Consider the following 16,436-nt stretch of genomic DNA (forward strand, 5'->3'; position numbering starts at 1 on the left):
TGAGAGACATTACTTAGGAATTCCCAACAACTCTATTACTTGGCAAGGAGGAAAAAAGTTTACAAGGGCAACAATCCATTAAGTCAAAGCTAAGGTCTTTGTGAAAAGAAAATGAATACTGACAATTATTAAGGAGGAAGGATACAAAAATAACAGGTTCTCTTTACTTCAACAGAGTTGGAGTGTATGATAGATTCAAACTTAACATATAAATGAAAACAATAGGAAATATTCCACTGACATGAATTAAATAGTCACTGTTAGTTTTACTAGAAGCAATGCTTATATGAGAATCTAGTTAGTTTAAAAAACCACAAGGACAAGGTCAGATGATAAGGGGTTTGGTCTTTAAAGAATATTGAGTGATGTTCTTAAAAAAAACTCTTTTTTTACTGTAATTCTTAATTCTAACCAATCAGGAATTCACCCCAAGTGCTTTTGAAATTATAATGTTTTTTCATCAACAGGAAGAACTCTGTAATCTTAGTTAAAAAAATCATCTTAATCTGTTTTAAAATATTTCAATTGAGAGTTCAGGATTCAAATTACAAATGAAATTCTAAATTCTGAATATAAAATATTTCAGTTTTTGTTTGATTTTTTAAAAAATAAATATGAACAAAAAGGTTAAGAATTTAGGTGGCATATTCTTCTAAGGACCGCTGATTTAGCACCTTTTTCTTTAACTCTTCAAATTAAGTGAATGTATGAAACTATATTGCACAGGTGTTAATAAAACAAATACTTTCTAAAAGCATCACATTCATACTTATTTTCTTGTTTACAATCAAGTATGCACTTCTATACATAGTGATATTAAGAGTATTAAATACACTTCAGAAACATTATCTTTCTGCTATTTAGTTGCCCAAGCTACTATAGATATTTTTTTCCTCTGTGACTGAGTAGTGCTTTCTTGTCTTCCCCCATCAACACAAACACTTATAAAGGACCTTATCATACATACCTTGGGTTAAATTCTTTTTCTGAAACCCTCGAGGCAAAATTATTCAAAATTCATACTTTTTACACTTTTGAAAGGTTCATTCTAAAATGCCTAACAGATCTGGGATAGCACTTTGTAATCAAATATACTAATATATTTTTCAATTAAATGAAGGAATATCCACATTAAATACAGGTCAAGTTAGGTCTGGCCACAAATTCATTAGTTTTTCACAGCTTTCAGAATTTAGATTTACAGATAAAGGAGTGTGAACCTATATGCTTTCCTTTTTGTATAATGGTTTTTCCAATCTCTCTGAATTGAGATTTATCCCCTCTAATCTATTCTACAGATAGCCAGGCACATCTTTTCAAAACATAACTGGTTGACTAATATTATAATATCCTGGACAGGATCCTGGAGCAGAAAAAGGGCAGCAAATAAAAACCAAAGAAATTCTAATAAAGAACTGACTTTCGAAAATGTGTCAACACTGGCTCATTAGTTCTGACAAATGCATTAATATCAAAGTAAACGGATGATACCAACAATAGGAGAAACTGGGTGTGGGATGTATGGGAACAAGGTATACAGACCACACTTTCTGTACTATCTTTGCAAACTTTCTGTAAATCTAGAACTATTCTAAAGAAAGTTTATAAAACACACAGGTACATATATGTACATGTATGTACATGTTTATGTAAAACAGGAAGTCTTCTACCAAAATTCTTAAATTACTTCCTCACATTTACTGGAGTTAAGTGTAGATTTCAAGACTTTCCATGGATAGGCCCCCCACCTAAATTCTTTCCATCCCTTCTCTGATCCTTATGTTCTTTCTCCAAGCAGTATCCCTGTCTCTTTCTTCTCTGCCTGGAGCTCTTCTTAAACATATAAGAAAATCGGAATTCCCCAAGACCAGCAATTAGTCCTTAACGATCCTTGTCCCGCTTTGAGATGTTTTTCCCTATTTTCAACAACACGCTTTCTTATTTACATTTCCTCTAACTGATATCTAGTAGTGCTCATATCATGTGGCTGTTAGTGTGCTTAACAAATCAGAAAAAGAGCTTAAGTAGAAGGCATTTTTCATTTTCAACAGCTGATAGTCATTATGGCTTATTTCCAAAGATACCTCTTCCTACTTTTTTTTAGTATGACTTTGATAGCACAGTATTTAGAGAACAGACTTATGAATGCTTATTGAATTAATACATGTACACCAACTCTAAAATCCTGTCCCAGTCTGCTCATTGCCTGTATTTTCTATTCTTGATAACCTGGGCATCATCTGAGAGTTCTCTCTCTCATTCATCTACCCCAAAGTACAGTCAGCCAACCTTCCACTGATTCCAACTCTTAGAATTGCTCCCATAGTTTTATTCCTCTACTATCATCACCATGGTTTTCCCTGATAGCTCAGATGGTAAAGAATCCGCCTGCAATGCGGGAGACTTGGGTTCGATCCCTGGGTTGGGAAGATCCCATGGAGAAGGGCATGGCAACCCACTCCAGAATGCTTGCCTGGAGAATCCCATGGACAGAGGAGCCTGGTGGGCTACTTTCATGTGTTCGCAAAGAGTCAGACACGACTGAATGACTAAGCATATCACCATCATAATTCACCTTCCTCTTAAGGATGGTCTGAAGGTCAGCCAAAACTAAACAAGACACTGTGGTCAAGTTCAGGGATCTTGATCAAATGTAAATCTAATTATGCTAAAAATTCCTCTCTGATATTTCATTACTTACAAGACAAAATTCAAATTACCAGAGCTCACAGGCCTCCAAGGCACACTTACTAATGTAGCCTCTGTTGCCACTTCATATTGGAGTAATAAGGAACTGCATATACTTGCTCACGTACATCACACTTGCCTCACAGCCCACGCCTCTGGATGAGCTATTCTGTCTACCTGGGATGACCTGCCTTAAATCCTCTGGTCTGAACAAGGCTTCCAATCACCGGTACCTTCTGCTTAGCACATTTCTTTATCACCATGTGCTTGTGTGGCTATCCCAGATTATGAGGCTGGAGAGAATCAGGTTTGCCTTGGGATGAGTGAACAGTACGCAGTAGTTATTCAAATGTGTGTTAAGTCATTTGCGACCCCAAAGACTGTAGCCTACCAGGGTCCTCTGTTTATGAGATTTCCCAGGCAAGAACACTGGAGTAGGTTGCCCATTTCCTTCTCCAGGGGAATCTTTCCGACCCAGGTCAAACCCAAGTCCCCGGCACTGCAGGCAGACACTTTACTATCTGAGCCATCAGGGAAGCCCTAAATCACACACACAGAGAAAAGTTTTCCATTCTTATCTATAAATTAGTTCCAAGGCAATATATAGCTTTGTACAGTGGGAAAGTTTTGGAAGTAGTCTCAAAAGGCAATTATTCCCATTGGGAAGACACTTTAAATATTTAGCAATCTTCCCACAGAAAGAATATATCCAAATTCTTAAGTGACCATAAGAAATAGTTGTATGAATAAGTTTGAAATACAAGGAAAGAAAAATAATTTACTCAGGGGTGAAAACATCTTTTTTTGAAACTTATAGTTAGACTGATGACTGATGGGTAGCCTGATTACAACCTAATACTCAAATACTTTTTACAATGAAAAGAAATGAAAGAGTTTCATCTCATTTCTAGTCCAGGGTATACTGTCAATAAAAGGCAGACATCAATAAAAGGAGGGGCTTACACAATCCATCTAGAAAGCAGGTAACCTGTGAATAATCCAGAAATGAAGATTTATCTCAAATGCCATACATCCTCTCTCCCAGCAACTGAGCAAGATAATTACTTTCAAGTCAAGCTGGATGGTCCTCAGCCACAATGGTCCAATACTAGCATACAAATAATTCTCATTCCAGGAGAAAATGACAACTTTTTTGGAAGAAATGCAGGTAAGATAAAGTTTTCAAAATCTTCCTAAAACATTTAAGTAATTTTTAGTTCTTTAGAAAAATTAAATAAATAGCAAACCACCTGTAATAAAAGGTACATTCTACAAACTTATACTAGGTCCTAATCATATCAGTAACCACATTTACAAGAGAGAAAAAAATTATATATATATATATATATATGTATAGAGAGAGAGAGAGAGAGAAAGAGAGAGAGAGAGAGAGATCCATAGCTCACACTCCACATCATTAAAATGACGTCAATCCTACCAATTAAAAATCAAATACTCTTTCCAGACCATTTTTAAAGAATACTTTTTCTGATCGTAGTTTTGCATTTGATTTTAAGGATATGCTTAAAAGGATGAACAGGGTCACTGTGTTCTCATTCCTATAGGTAACATTAGTTCTGTGTAAAAGAAAAGCGATCACTTACCTTTTGAAGGTGTCAAAACAGTCCTTAACAACTCTCATTGTGATACACCTGCTTTCTAGAATGGATTGATTAGCCTAATTGCCAAAGGATCACTCCTTCTCCCATTTGTATAAAAACAAGCTCAGGCATTTCTGGACTATATATTGGGTTTTACAGTTCATAAGTGATCAGAATTCCTAGCAATCTACAGACTTCCTAAAATATCTAGTCACACACTGTGAAGTGGTATCAAGGTTTGGTTCTCAGAAATTAGAATACCCCGATGGATCGTGACACTGAAAAGCACCAACGGCTAAAGCTCTATAATTAAACAAATAAATAATTATAAACACAATTCTGAGTTATAAATGTGTTGCTATTCAAAAGCATTCTTTCCCATTAAAAATCCACTTCCTTTTCTCTTTGTAGCTGAAAATTAAGTCATTAGGACACAATCAGAAGACTTTGTATAAATCAAACGAGCAATTTTGCTTTGTGAGAAACATCATAAATTATAAGTAAACATAACTGTGGTTAAACAGTGGTATCACTACCATTATTATAACTTATAATCACTTTCAAATAGAATTAATTAAAATCCAAAACACAATCAACCACAAACACTGGAGACATATTTTTAGATTTAGAGAATAGAAAAGTCACCTTTCACTCATGAGTTCATCTGAGACTTTTTGCTCTTCATATTCCATTTTGTCCTTATTGGTCTGGCTTATGTCCTCACTTTCTAAAACTACTCCTTCATCTTGGATTTTTGGTCCCTGTCTGACTATTTTCAGTTTCCTTTTTTTGACTTTGTTCTTGGTAAACTCTTGATACTGGTAGGCTCTGTTGTCATTGTCCATGTCCTGATCTCTGCAACCTTCCAGGGGCTGGGTCATTGTCCGCTTGTTGGGGTTCTCCGGCGGGAGGTCCACAGCCATGCGCTTGACCTTCCGCCGTCTGCGCAGAGTTCTGTTCCCAAGGCTGTCCACGGCAAAATCAGACTCATGCCACAGGGGTCTCTTCCCTCGAACGTTATTATTTAAGTTGGATGACGGCCTGCGCTTCGCCACTAACATTTGGTCGTCAGAGTCACTGTGATCCTTTTTATTATTATTGTGGTTCTCTCTATAATCCTTGCTTGGTTCTTCTAAACTAGAATCAGAGCCTTCACTTAAGCAGTGACCGGTCTCCCATGGGTGATGAACATTATACGACCTCCGTTTTCTCCCCCTCCGCTTCCTGGCCTGGCGTTTCAGAGGGCAAGAGATACTTCGAGAATGGTCTCCCGTTTCAGCAAATCCACCTCGAGCTTGCTCTGAGCTCTCCTCCAAGGCTGAGACAAGATCATGAACCAGTTCTTCCATGGTTCGACTGAAATGCCTACATTTTTTTTAAGGAGAGAAAAAAAAAAAATTAAATAGTCAGAGTTAACCATACTAACATAGTCTATTGCTGCAGACAATTCACACTAAATCTGACTAGAATTAATAGCTATTATAAAGAAATATTTAAAAGCTACTTAGTTTTTCTACTCAAGAAAATACAGTTCCAAATATTCTGACTCATTTTTAAGCTTTTTCTTGTATAAGTTCTTTTATTAAACATAAGAATTACTTCAAGATAGAGTAAGCATAATATCCACAATGAAAGAGCTCAGTAATTTTATATTTTTATTGTCTAATTATGGAAAACTTATTTCTCCTTAAGTCTCCATACTTTAGTCTATACCTGTCCTTTCCCTAGAGCCAGTTTTTCTACAGCAGATACAAGAGTAGAGAGAACTTTCTCAATCCCCTGCTGCCCCACCACACACACACACACACACACACACACACACACACACACACACCAATTTCTAAGGAAACATACAATCCTCTACTCACCACATGCTCTGCTCAGGCACTGCCATGATATGCAAGGCAGACAGACAGACAGACAGGCAGGTACATCCAAGATTTGTAATACATGTGAAAAGAAAATTTAACCAAACACAGGACATGTATTTGAAGTGAAGTGAAAGTTGCTCAGTCATGTCCAACATTTTGCGATCCCCATGGACTATACAGTCCATGGAATTCTCCAGACTAGAATACTGGAGTGGATAGCTGTTCCCTTCTCCAGGAGATCTTCCCAACCCAGGGATTGAACCCAGGTCTCCTGCATTGCAGGCAGATCCTTTCCAAGCTGAGCTACTAGGGAAGCCCTGGGCTAATCTCACAACCCATGAGGCAGAAACTATGTTCATATTTAACCTGGAGCCCCACTGGTCTACTATGGCCCATAATTTGTTTACAATCAATCTGAAGCAGTTGCTTAGGCCTTAAAAAGCAGACCAAAACACTGAACTATGTGAAAAAATCATCCACTAGTCAGCAAGGATAAACGTCAGTATTCTTTAGGAACTCTTGTAAATTACATGAGTCCTTTCCAAACCCAACTCTCAAAGATTCTAAGTAAGTTAGTAAGATACAGGACGCAGACACATGATTTTATTATTTTATTAGAGGTAATTCAAATATGCATCTTTCTTATGAAGATCACTAACAATTATTTATTAAACTGAGTTCTAGAAGCATGTAGGATCAAAATATTCTCCATTACAGAGGTTTATAGACTTTCTGGAGTCTATAGCAGGGGTGGGCTTATTTTCTGATTTCTGCTTTGCGGGACAAATATCAACAACCTCAGATAGGCAGATGATACCACTCTAATGGCAGAACGTGAAAAAGAACTAAAGAGTCTCTTGATGAAGGTGAAAGAAGCGATTGAAAAACTTGCCTTAAAACTCAACATTCAAAATGCTAAGATGATGGCAGCCAGTTCCAGAACTTCATGGCAAATAGAAGGGGAAAAAGTAGAAGCAGTGACAGATTCTATTTTTCTGGGTTCCAAAATCACTGTATATGGTGACTGCAGCCATGAAATTAAAAGACTCTTGCTCCTTAGAAGGAAAGCTATGACCACTCTAGACAGCATATTAAATAGCAAAAGACATCATCTTGCCAACAAAGGTCTATGTAGTCAAACCTATGTTTTTTCCAGTAGTCATATATGGATGTGAGAATTGGACTATAAAGAAAACTGAGCACTGAAGAATTGATGCTTTGAACTGTGATGTTGGAGAAAACTCTTGAGAGTCCCTTGGACAGCAAGGAGATCCAACCAGTCAATCCTAAAGGAAATCAGTCCTGAATACTCATTGGAAGGACTGATGCTGAAGCTGAAGCTCCAATACTTTGGCCACCTGATGTGAGGAATTGAATTCTTAGAAAAGACCCTGATGCTGGGAAAGACTGAAGGCGAAAGGTGAAGAGGGCAGCAAAAGATGAGATGGCTAGATAGCATCACTGACTCAATGGACTTGAATTTGAGCAAACTCTAGAAGATAGTGGACAGGGAAGTCTGGCGTGCTGTAGTTCACAGGGTCACAAAGAGTCAGAAACTACTTAGCGACTGAACAACAAGAAGAGCAAGATACTCAAAAAAAATAAAAAAAAAAAGAAGAGCAAGACACATTTTCGTAAAGGACCCAGTAGAAAATATTTTAGCTCTGCAGGCCATTAGGTCTCCGTCAAAACTACTCAACTTTTTCCATGGTAAGCCCAAAACAATCATCAGGAATACAGAAATGAATGGGTATAGCTGTGTTCTAATAAAATTTTATTTATAAAACCAAAGGATGGCCAGATAGTTTGTTGATCTATGGTCTATACATAGTCTTCATAGGCCATAATTTCAGGCCCTCACAAGATCCCTTTAACAACTTTCAACCTGGTCTTTTCCTTTTAATAATAACTTGAAAAGGAACACACAGGTGCTTCAAGTGGATTTAACACTTACAATATGAGGTACATATAAGGCTTTCAAAACTTGAGTACTTATTATGTGCCAGACCCATTTCTAAGTGTTTCATATGCATTGCAGTATGCCTCCTACATACAAACCTTCAAGTTGCAAACTTTCAAAGATGCAAACGTGTGTTCACATGGCTGGCTAATCACGTGAGTTAGTTCACACGTCTGGCATACACTGTCATGTGCACGCACCCTTTAGAAGTAGCTGTGCTTTGTCTATGTTACTGTATGGTACTGTATAGTATCTTTGTTTTAAGCACAGGATGTTCAGAAGCAAGCGTAAAAGCAGCAGTGATGTAGCTGGTACTACTGTATTTTTCAAGGTACTGTACTGTAAGATTTTAAAATGTTTTCTTTATTGTGTATTACTTCTGTGAAAAGCACTGGAAATCGATTACAATACAGTACCATACAGGCAGTTGGGTTAGTTGGGTACCTAGGCTATGTCTGTTGGACTTATGAATGCACTCTAAGAAAGGAACTTGTTCATATGTAGGCAACTTACTGGACCTCATTTCATCTTCACATAATAACCCTGTAAGGTGGGAGATGAAACACTCAGACACAGAGATTTAAGGCAGCCGGCCCGAAGTGACACATGTAGGAAGTGGGAAATGCAGGATTCAAACTAGGACAGTCTGGTTCCAGAGCCGGAATGCTCACCCAACTACACCCAAGAACACCTCCTTAATTCCAGTTTCCAGTTTGCATTTTTGTTTATAACTGATTTAGTAGCAGGAGATACTATTTATTATAGAGACAAATTTAATATGTATCTATATAAAGCTGATGACTCACAGTTAAGCATTATATTCTCCTGAACACAAAAAGGGGATGACAGACTTAAATCAGCGCATTAGGGTGGGGTGAGTGAGTTGAATTCAAAAAACCAATGATGCCTCAATAAAATGCATTCTGTGAGCAATTAAGTAACAGGACATTATCTTCCAGTTAATGTGGGTTTGTATTTTCCATATCTATCTCCTTTGACATTCTGAATGAGTAAACAAAAAGTCTACAGAGACACACATTTTTCTAAAACATGGTGATTCAAGTAAATATTTGGCCACCTGATGCAAAGAACCAACTCACTGGAAAAGACCCTGAGGCTGAGAAAATTGAAGGCAATAGGAGAAGGGGGTGGCAAAAGATGAGATGGTTAGATAGCACAACTGACTGAATGGACATGAATTTGAGCAAACTCCAGGAGATAGAGGATGACAGGGAAGCCTGGTGTGCTGCAGTTATTGAGTCACAAAGAGTCAGACGTGACTCAGTGACAGAACAACAACAATTTTTAATGAACTCTGCAAGGCTACTAATACTTTTTTCTTTTTTCCTTTAAAAAGGTTCTGTGTAGTACTGGGGTTTCAGAACACTGACTTGATGAAGAGAAATATGCATCACAGAGAAACGAGTAGTAAGCCAATACAAGGGCTAAAATTCCAACTACACTGATAAGCTAAATGAATCTTTTTTCCAATATCTATATGTTGTTATAATAACTGCTTTTTTGTTTTCCCTTTATTGCAAAGAATATTTTGTTCTTTTCCTTAAACATTACTTCTTTGGAAGAAATGTTGTCTGAGAATTATTATCTTTGAAAGCAATACTGCACCTTTAAAATAACTCACTGTAAGCTAGTGTAGATGTTTTTCTGGAATTCTCTTGCTTTTTCTGTGGTCCAATGGATGCTGGCAATTTGATCTCTGGTTCCTCTGCCTTTTCTAAATCCAGCTTGAGCATCTGGCTGGCAAAAGAATTCCAGAAAAACATATACTTCTTCTTCACTGACTACGCTGAAGCCCTTGACTGTGTGGATCACAACAAACTGTGGAAAATTCTTAAAGAAAGGTCCGTTGGCATCACCGACTCAATGAACCTGAGTTTGAGCAAGCTCTGGGAGACAGTGAAGGACAGGGAAGCCTGGTGTGCTGCAGTCCATGGGGTTGCAAAGAGTTGACACAATTAAGCAACTGAACATCCAACAACAAGCCAGTGTAACATATACCACAATAAAGACCCTTTGTCTAAAAGAAGACTCGTTATCACCTGATTCTGGAGGAATTTACTTTTTAAAGAAATTGTTTCCTTATCATAGGTGAAAGACTGGCTATAAATAGTTACATGAATTTAATTAACTCAACACATGAATATAACCTCCAACTAAAAATGCAGGTTATTTTGAAAGTGACAATTTAGTGCTTTACTTCAGCAGAGAAACTGTGATGGTCCTAACATTAGAAAAAGATTAGCACATGAGATTTAATCCACTGAAATTCTGATACTACTTAACTAATTTCATTTAAATTAATTCATTAGTACTGCTTTGACGTAATTTAACAAAATATAACCAAGAGTATTACTAAAAACGAAAGCAAACTTTCTTTAAAACATTATTAAAATTGTGCTAGTCTTATCTGATCTTATATTGATTTTCTCAGGAGAAACAAAAAAAATACTTTAACAAGAAGAATCTAATGTATTCTATCATGTGGTTCAAATACCAATCAGCTAAAAACTACTTTAAAAAGCTTTTCAGGAAAAAAAAAAATTACAAACATATGGAAAAAACAAATTTAAGTGACAAAAAGTCAAAAGAACCAGAGATCAAATTGCCAACATCCACTGGATCATTGAAAAAGCAAGAGAGTTCCAGAAAAACATCTATTTCTGCTTTATTGACTATGCCAAAGCCTTTGACTTTGGATCACAATAAACTGGAAAATTCTTCAAGAGATGGGCATACCAGACCACCTGACCTGCCTCTTGAGAAACCTGTATGCAGGTCAAGAAGCAACAGTTAGAACTGGACATGAAACAACAGACTGGTTCCAAATAGGAAAAGGAGTACGTCAAGGCTGTATATTGTCACCCTGCTTATTTAACTTGTATGCAGAGTACATCATGAGAAACGCTGGGCTGGAAGAAGCACAAGCTGGAATCGAGATTGCCGGGAGAAATATCAATAACCTCAGATATGCAGATGGCACCACCCTTATGGCAGAAAGTGAAGAAGAACTAAAAAGCCTCTTGATGAAAGTAAAAAAGGAGAGTGGAAAAAGTGGGCTTAAAGCTCAACATTCAGAAAACTAAGATCATGGCATCTGGTCCCATCACCTCATGGGAAATAGATGGGGAAACAGTGGAAACAGTGGCTGACTTTATTTTTCTGGGCTCCAAAATCACTGCGGATGGTGACTGCAGCCATGAAATTAAAACATGGAATTAAGCCATGAAGTTAAACACACTTGCTCCTTGGAAGGAAAGTTATGACCAACCTAGATAGCATATTAAAAAGCAAAGACATTACTTTGCCAAAAAAGGTCCGTCTAGTCAAGGTTATGGTTTTTCCGGTAGTCGTGTATGGATGTTAGAGTTGGGCTATAAAGAAAGCAGAGCGCTGAAGAATTGATGCTTTTGAACTGTGGCGTTGGAGAAGACTCTTGAGAGTCTTAGACTGCAAGGAGATCCAATCAGTCCATCCTAAAGGAGATCAGTCCTGGGTGTTCATTGGAGGGACTGATGTTGAAGCTGAAACCAATACTTTGACCACCTGATGCGGAGAGCTAACTCATTTGAAAAGACCCTGATGCTGGGAAAGATTGAGGACAGGAGGAGAAGGGGACAACAGAGGATGAGATTGTTGGATGGCAACACCGACACAATGGACATGAGTTTGGGTGGACTCTGGGAGTTGGTGATAGACAGGGAGGCCCGGCGTGCTGCGGTCCATGGGGTTGCAAAAAGTCGGACACGACTGAGTGACTGAACTGAACTGCAAGTTCAAATCACCTTTTCCCCTTTAGTTTCAGCTCACCAGTCTTGCAAGTCAATCTCAACCAAAATTCTGTAAATGAGTCAGTACTATTACAATTTGTCAAGTGGCTTCACTCATATCTCTCAGGTAAAACTGGCATCAACAAGCTTCACAGAAATAAAGTCATTATAAGAGACCGTCACATGATCAGGAGCTCCTTCATTTCCCTTTTCTTGGCAGTTATTAAAGACCACTGCCCTGAAACATGCTATCCTAAAGATATTTTCTTAAATAAGTCCTTTCCTAATGGAGGTGAACACTGGAAATATGTTACTCTCCAGTACAAAAATCTCTTTATTAAGCAACCATAGTTTTAAAGGTTGAATTATAGTAAAATCCAGTGAATCACCACTAAGCTAACTTGAAAATTTTATATTCATATTTATAAAACAATTCCTCTTCATTTGAGACCCACTGGAAATGAAATCTTTTGGGCTTAGTTTGCACTGAGTATAATGTCTAAGAGAACAGCTCACTAATCATTTTCTTAAGCTAGTCCAAATGAACAGAATAAAATTACCGCCCCATTATTTATATAAAGTTGGACTTTTTCAGAGGAAATGACTTGATAAGCATTTTGTTTCTTCAGGTCATATTAGATTATGCTGAGCAATCTAAAACGTATAATCAATCCAGAATCTGATATGCCCGTTTTACACAAGAATATTTGGCCAAAGGTCAAGTTTGTTTATTTGTTTGTTCACCTCCAGGCAACATTAACATCCAATAAAAGAGTCAATAGCTCTTGCTGGTTTCCTTTAACACTAAGTTCTAATTAATTCAGAAAAAGACCTTCCTTAAAAAATGTATGCTCTAGAGCAAAGATCCTCAACCTCTGGGCATGGACTGGTACCTCAGGTCAGATCAGTGACTGCATTAAATTAGAAATAACGTACATCATAAATGTAAAGTGCTTGAATCATTCCAGAACAAGTCCCCCTAGTCCTCCCTCCCCAAGTCCATGGAAAAGTGGTCTTCCACAAAACCAGTCTCTGGTGTTTGGGGACCACTGATCTGGAGTGAGGAAGATCAGATGATGTAGAAAACCCTGCAACTGAGTTTAAGGGTTTTTATGAATGTTTTTGGTTCAAGGTAGAAAAGTGAGGAAGCTGCCTTAATTCTAAATTACCTCTCCTATGTCCTTGAAGAACTGACAAGTTGACAAATGAATCAAGGGACTTAAAGGGCATCAACAATGTAGAGGAAAGCATAGCAGGAGCTGAAGACCATGAAAGCCCAGAAAACAAATGCCCCTCAATAACCAACAACTAACTATTTTGTCAGTGGCAAAATACTACTTTTTTGAAGCCTGTATTAAGCAATAACTACTATTCCCAGAAGAGAAAAATATAGCATGAAAAAAAAAATCACAAGAGAATGTGTTAGTTACTTAATCGTGTCCAACTCTTTGCAACCCCATGGACTGTATCCCCCCAGGCTTCTCTATCCATTGGATTTTCCAGGCTAGAATACTGGACTGGAGTGGGTAGGCATACCTTTCTCCAGGGGATCTTCCCAACCCAGGGATTGAATTTTCGTCTACTGCTTGGCAGACTCTTTACCACTGAGGCACCTGGGAAGTCCATATATCAAGGGTTAAATTTTATGACTGATTTAACAAAATATGATTCCTAAGAATTATCTAAAGTTTGACTAAGATTTCTGCTGCTCATAGGGATTTATAGATTTCCTTCCTTAAAGGTAATATTATTTGTTAAAATAAGTCTTAATCTCAGTCTAGTAACCTATTAAGAGATATATCTTCAATTTTCTCTATTTATGTATTTTAGGACAAGAAATTAAGAATAATTCTAACATTAAATGGTAATACTTGGGCTAACTTAGAAATTCCTTGATCTGTGTGTGGTGGTGGTGGTGGTTTAGTTACTAAATTGTGTCTGACGCTTGTGACCCCATGGATTGTAGCCCACTAGGCTCCTCTGTCCATGGGATTTTCCAGGCAAGAATATTTCAGTGGGTTGCCATTTCCTTCTCCATGACCTATCTGTATAAAACCATCAATCATAAGTAACCTTTTCTCTCTTTTAAAAGAGTAGCATGGGGGTGGGAGGAATCTACCTTATTCTGAAACATGCAAATGATTAATTATAATGTTATACTGACACTGGGCAATAAACATGGAATAAAATTCTCTAGAGGGAGAAAAAGGCTGGGAGAAAACTGTAAAGAACATGAGCTTTAAGAGTCAAAGCAAGAATTTGGAAGCTAAATTATACTCTATTCATCATTTAATGAGTACCTTGTGGGGATTCTTGGAGGATAAGAATGAGTACTTAAGTGTGACAGCAGTTATTTCATCTTTTAACAACCTCTACACATAAGAGGAAATTGTTACTGAAATATCAAATCATTGTTCTTTTAAGGTACAAACTATACTATAACCACCGAGTATATCACAATAAAAGCTAAGACCGTCAACCTTTCTGAGTTCTTGAAACTCTCTGAATGATGGAGAGAGGGAAGATAAAAGACACTTGAAAAAGTCTTGCATGGAATTTCAAGAAATCCATGCACTTCCTTAAAGACTTTTGGTTTAAAAAAAAACAAAAAAAAACCCCTCTTAGTAAAAAAAAAAAGTAATGCTGTGTGTTTGACCTATTCCTATCATAATAATAAAGATACAAGAGGAAAAAAAAAAGTAAAGAAAGGATATCATCCTTCCAAGTAAAGAGTCACAAGATTTGCCATCAAACAGAAAAACTCATTTCCCATGATGGGAGCAAAAGTTCTACTGACTTGCTCTCAACTGGAGGTACTGCTGGCAGCTGCTATTTTGTCATTTCTGTCACAGGGGAACCCTCAGAAACCTTGCCTTCCTCCTTACCCTACTGCCAATAAGACAAAAAACGGATCACACATGGCAGGCTTCAGAAAAAAAAATCAAATTCTATTTCCACATAGTGATTTTCTAACTCAACTTTCCAAACAGTGATTTAATAAGACCGCTCCTTCATTATTTAAATTTGAAGATCATCCTTTTGATTCTTTTTCTTCATTTAATGACTTCAGGAGTTATTCAAACGTTTTTCCTTACACTGTATTCACTTTTGAGATGTAAACCACTGAATAAAAAACTGCCTAAGTGAAAGAAAGTCAAAGTCTAAAACAAAAATAATTTAAAGTCTAAAAAACATTTCATAATATAATAATATTTATAGCATATAATAAACACATCTAGGCAACCTTCTAATATTTGGGAAATGAGTCTCATGCATTGGTTATACATGGTGACTACTCAATACTTTTGAATATATAACATAATCTGAATTCTTAGAATAGGAATGAGAATGAAGACCACTGAATATTAATTACAAGTACCTAAAATAATGCTTGACAGATGTTTTAAAAAAAAGTCTAGGTAAAGAATCGCCTGCCTATGCAGGAGACCTGGGTTTGATGCCTGGGTTGGGGAGATCCCCTCCCTGGAGGAGGAAATGACAACCCACTCCAGAATTCTTGCCTAGGAAATCACATGGACAGAGAGGGGTCTGGCAGACTACAGTCCACGGGGTCACAAATAGTCGGACAAGACTAAGCGACTAAACAACAGCTAGGTGAACAAATCAATTAAGGACTAAATGAACGAACAAATAACAAAGGAAAAATATGACTTCACTGAAAATTTGGACAATTCAGATTTCAAATTGAAATGGAAAACTGACTGAGACAAACCTAAGGGTATGAAACTGACCATAAAGAAAACGGTCAGATTAAAAAAATAGCAGTTATTGAAAAGTAGTTTTCCAGACCTAAAGTTTTCACTATGCAGTTTTACAGACCTAAAGAAATCAAAATACCAAATAGAAATAAAATTATAGCAGAAAAGGTCCAGAATCAATATAGTTTATTTCTCATGGCTATTTTTAAAGCAAAGACACATAAAGTGAAACAAATAGATACTATAGCTTTATACATAAATAGTGATTTGATAATTACATTATCAATAATTAACTTTAAAAATTTGTTGAGTTCAAGCTTTAAAATCTTTCCCAAAAGCTCAAAAGTTGACTTTAAATAAAAATGACTAATAAAGTAAAAAGTAGGAACTGCATGTAAAATTCTAAATGTGATTTGTTCATTAAATAAATCAATTTTGAAAAGTCAGGTTAACGTTTTAAGTACCAAGAGATACTTTCTAGACCTTACGTTCTTTTTTTTTTTTTTTTAATTGGAGGATAATTGCTTTACAATATTGTGATTTCAGCCATAAAACAACATGAGTCAGCAACAGGTATACATTTATGTCCCCTCCCTCCTAAATCAGCAACAGGTATACATATGTCCCCTCCCTCCTAAGCCCTCCCACCTCCCTTTCCATCCCACCCCTCTAGGTTGTCACGGAGCACTGGGGTGAGAGGTCCCTGTGTCACACGGCAACTCCCCCCAGCTATCTGTTTTATATACGGTGATGTATATGTTTCCATGCTATTCTCTCAGTTCATCCCACCCTCTCCTTCCCCCACTGTG

The 16,436-nt window shown here is 37.1% G+C and overlaps 1 protein-coding gene across 7 annotated transcripts in view; it reads right to left on the reverse strand.

Moving 5' to 3' along the window:
* GPATCH2 (G-patch domain containing 2) overlaps positions 1-16,436 on the reverse strand; it is a 191,502-nt gene that overhangs the window by 171,705 nt on the left and 3,361 nt on the right. For all 7 annotated transcript variants that reach the window (XR_009695754.1, XR_009695755.1, XR_009695756.1 and 4 more), the window contains exon 2: positions 4,935-5,654. Coding sequence is in view for 4 of the 7 variants with exons in the window: in XM_061160038.1 (XP_061016021.1) it covers positions 4,935-5,654 (720 nt within the window). In the remaining 3 variants the exon portion in view is untranslated. The remainder of the gene's footprint in view (positions 1-4,934; positions 5,655-16,436) is intronic.

Source organism: Dama dama, chromosome 14 (genome assembly GCF_033118175.1).
Source record: "Dama dama isolate Ldn47 chromosome 14, ASM3311817v1, whole genome shotgun sequence".
NCBI classification, from domain to species: Eukaryota; Metazoa; Chordata; class Mammalia; order Artiodactyla; family Cervidae; genus Dama; species Dama dama.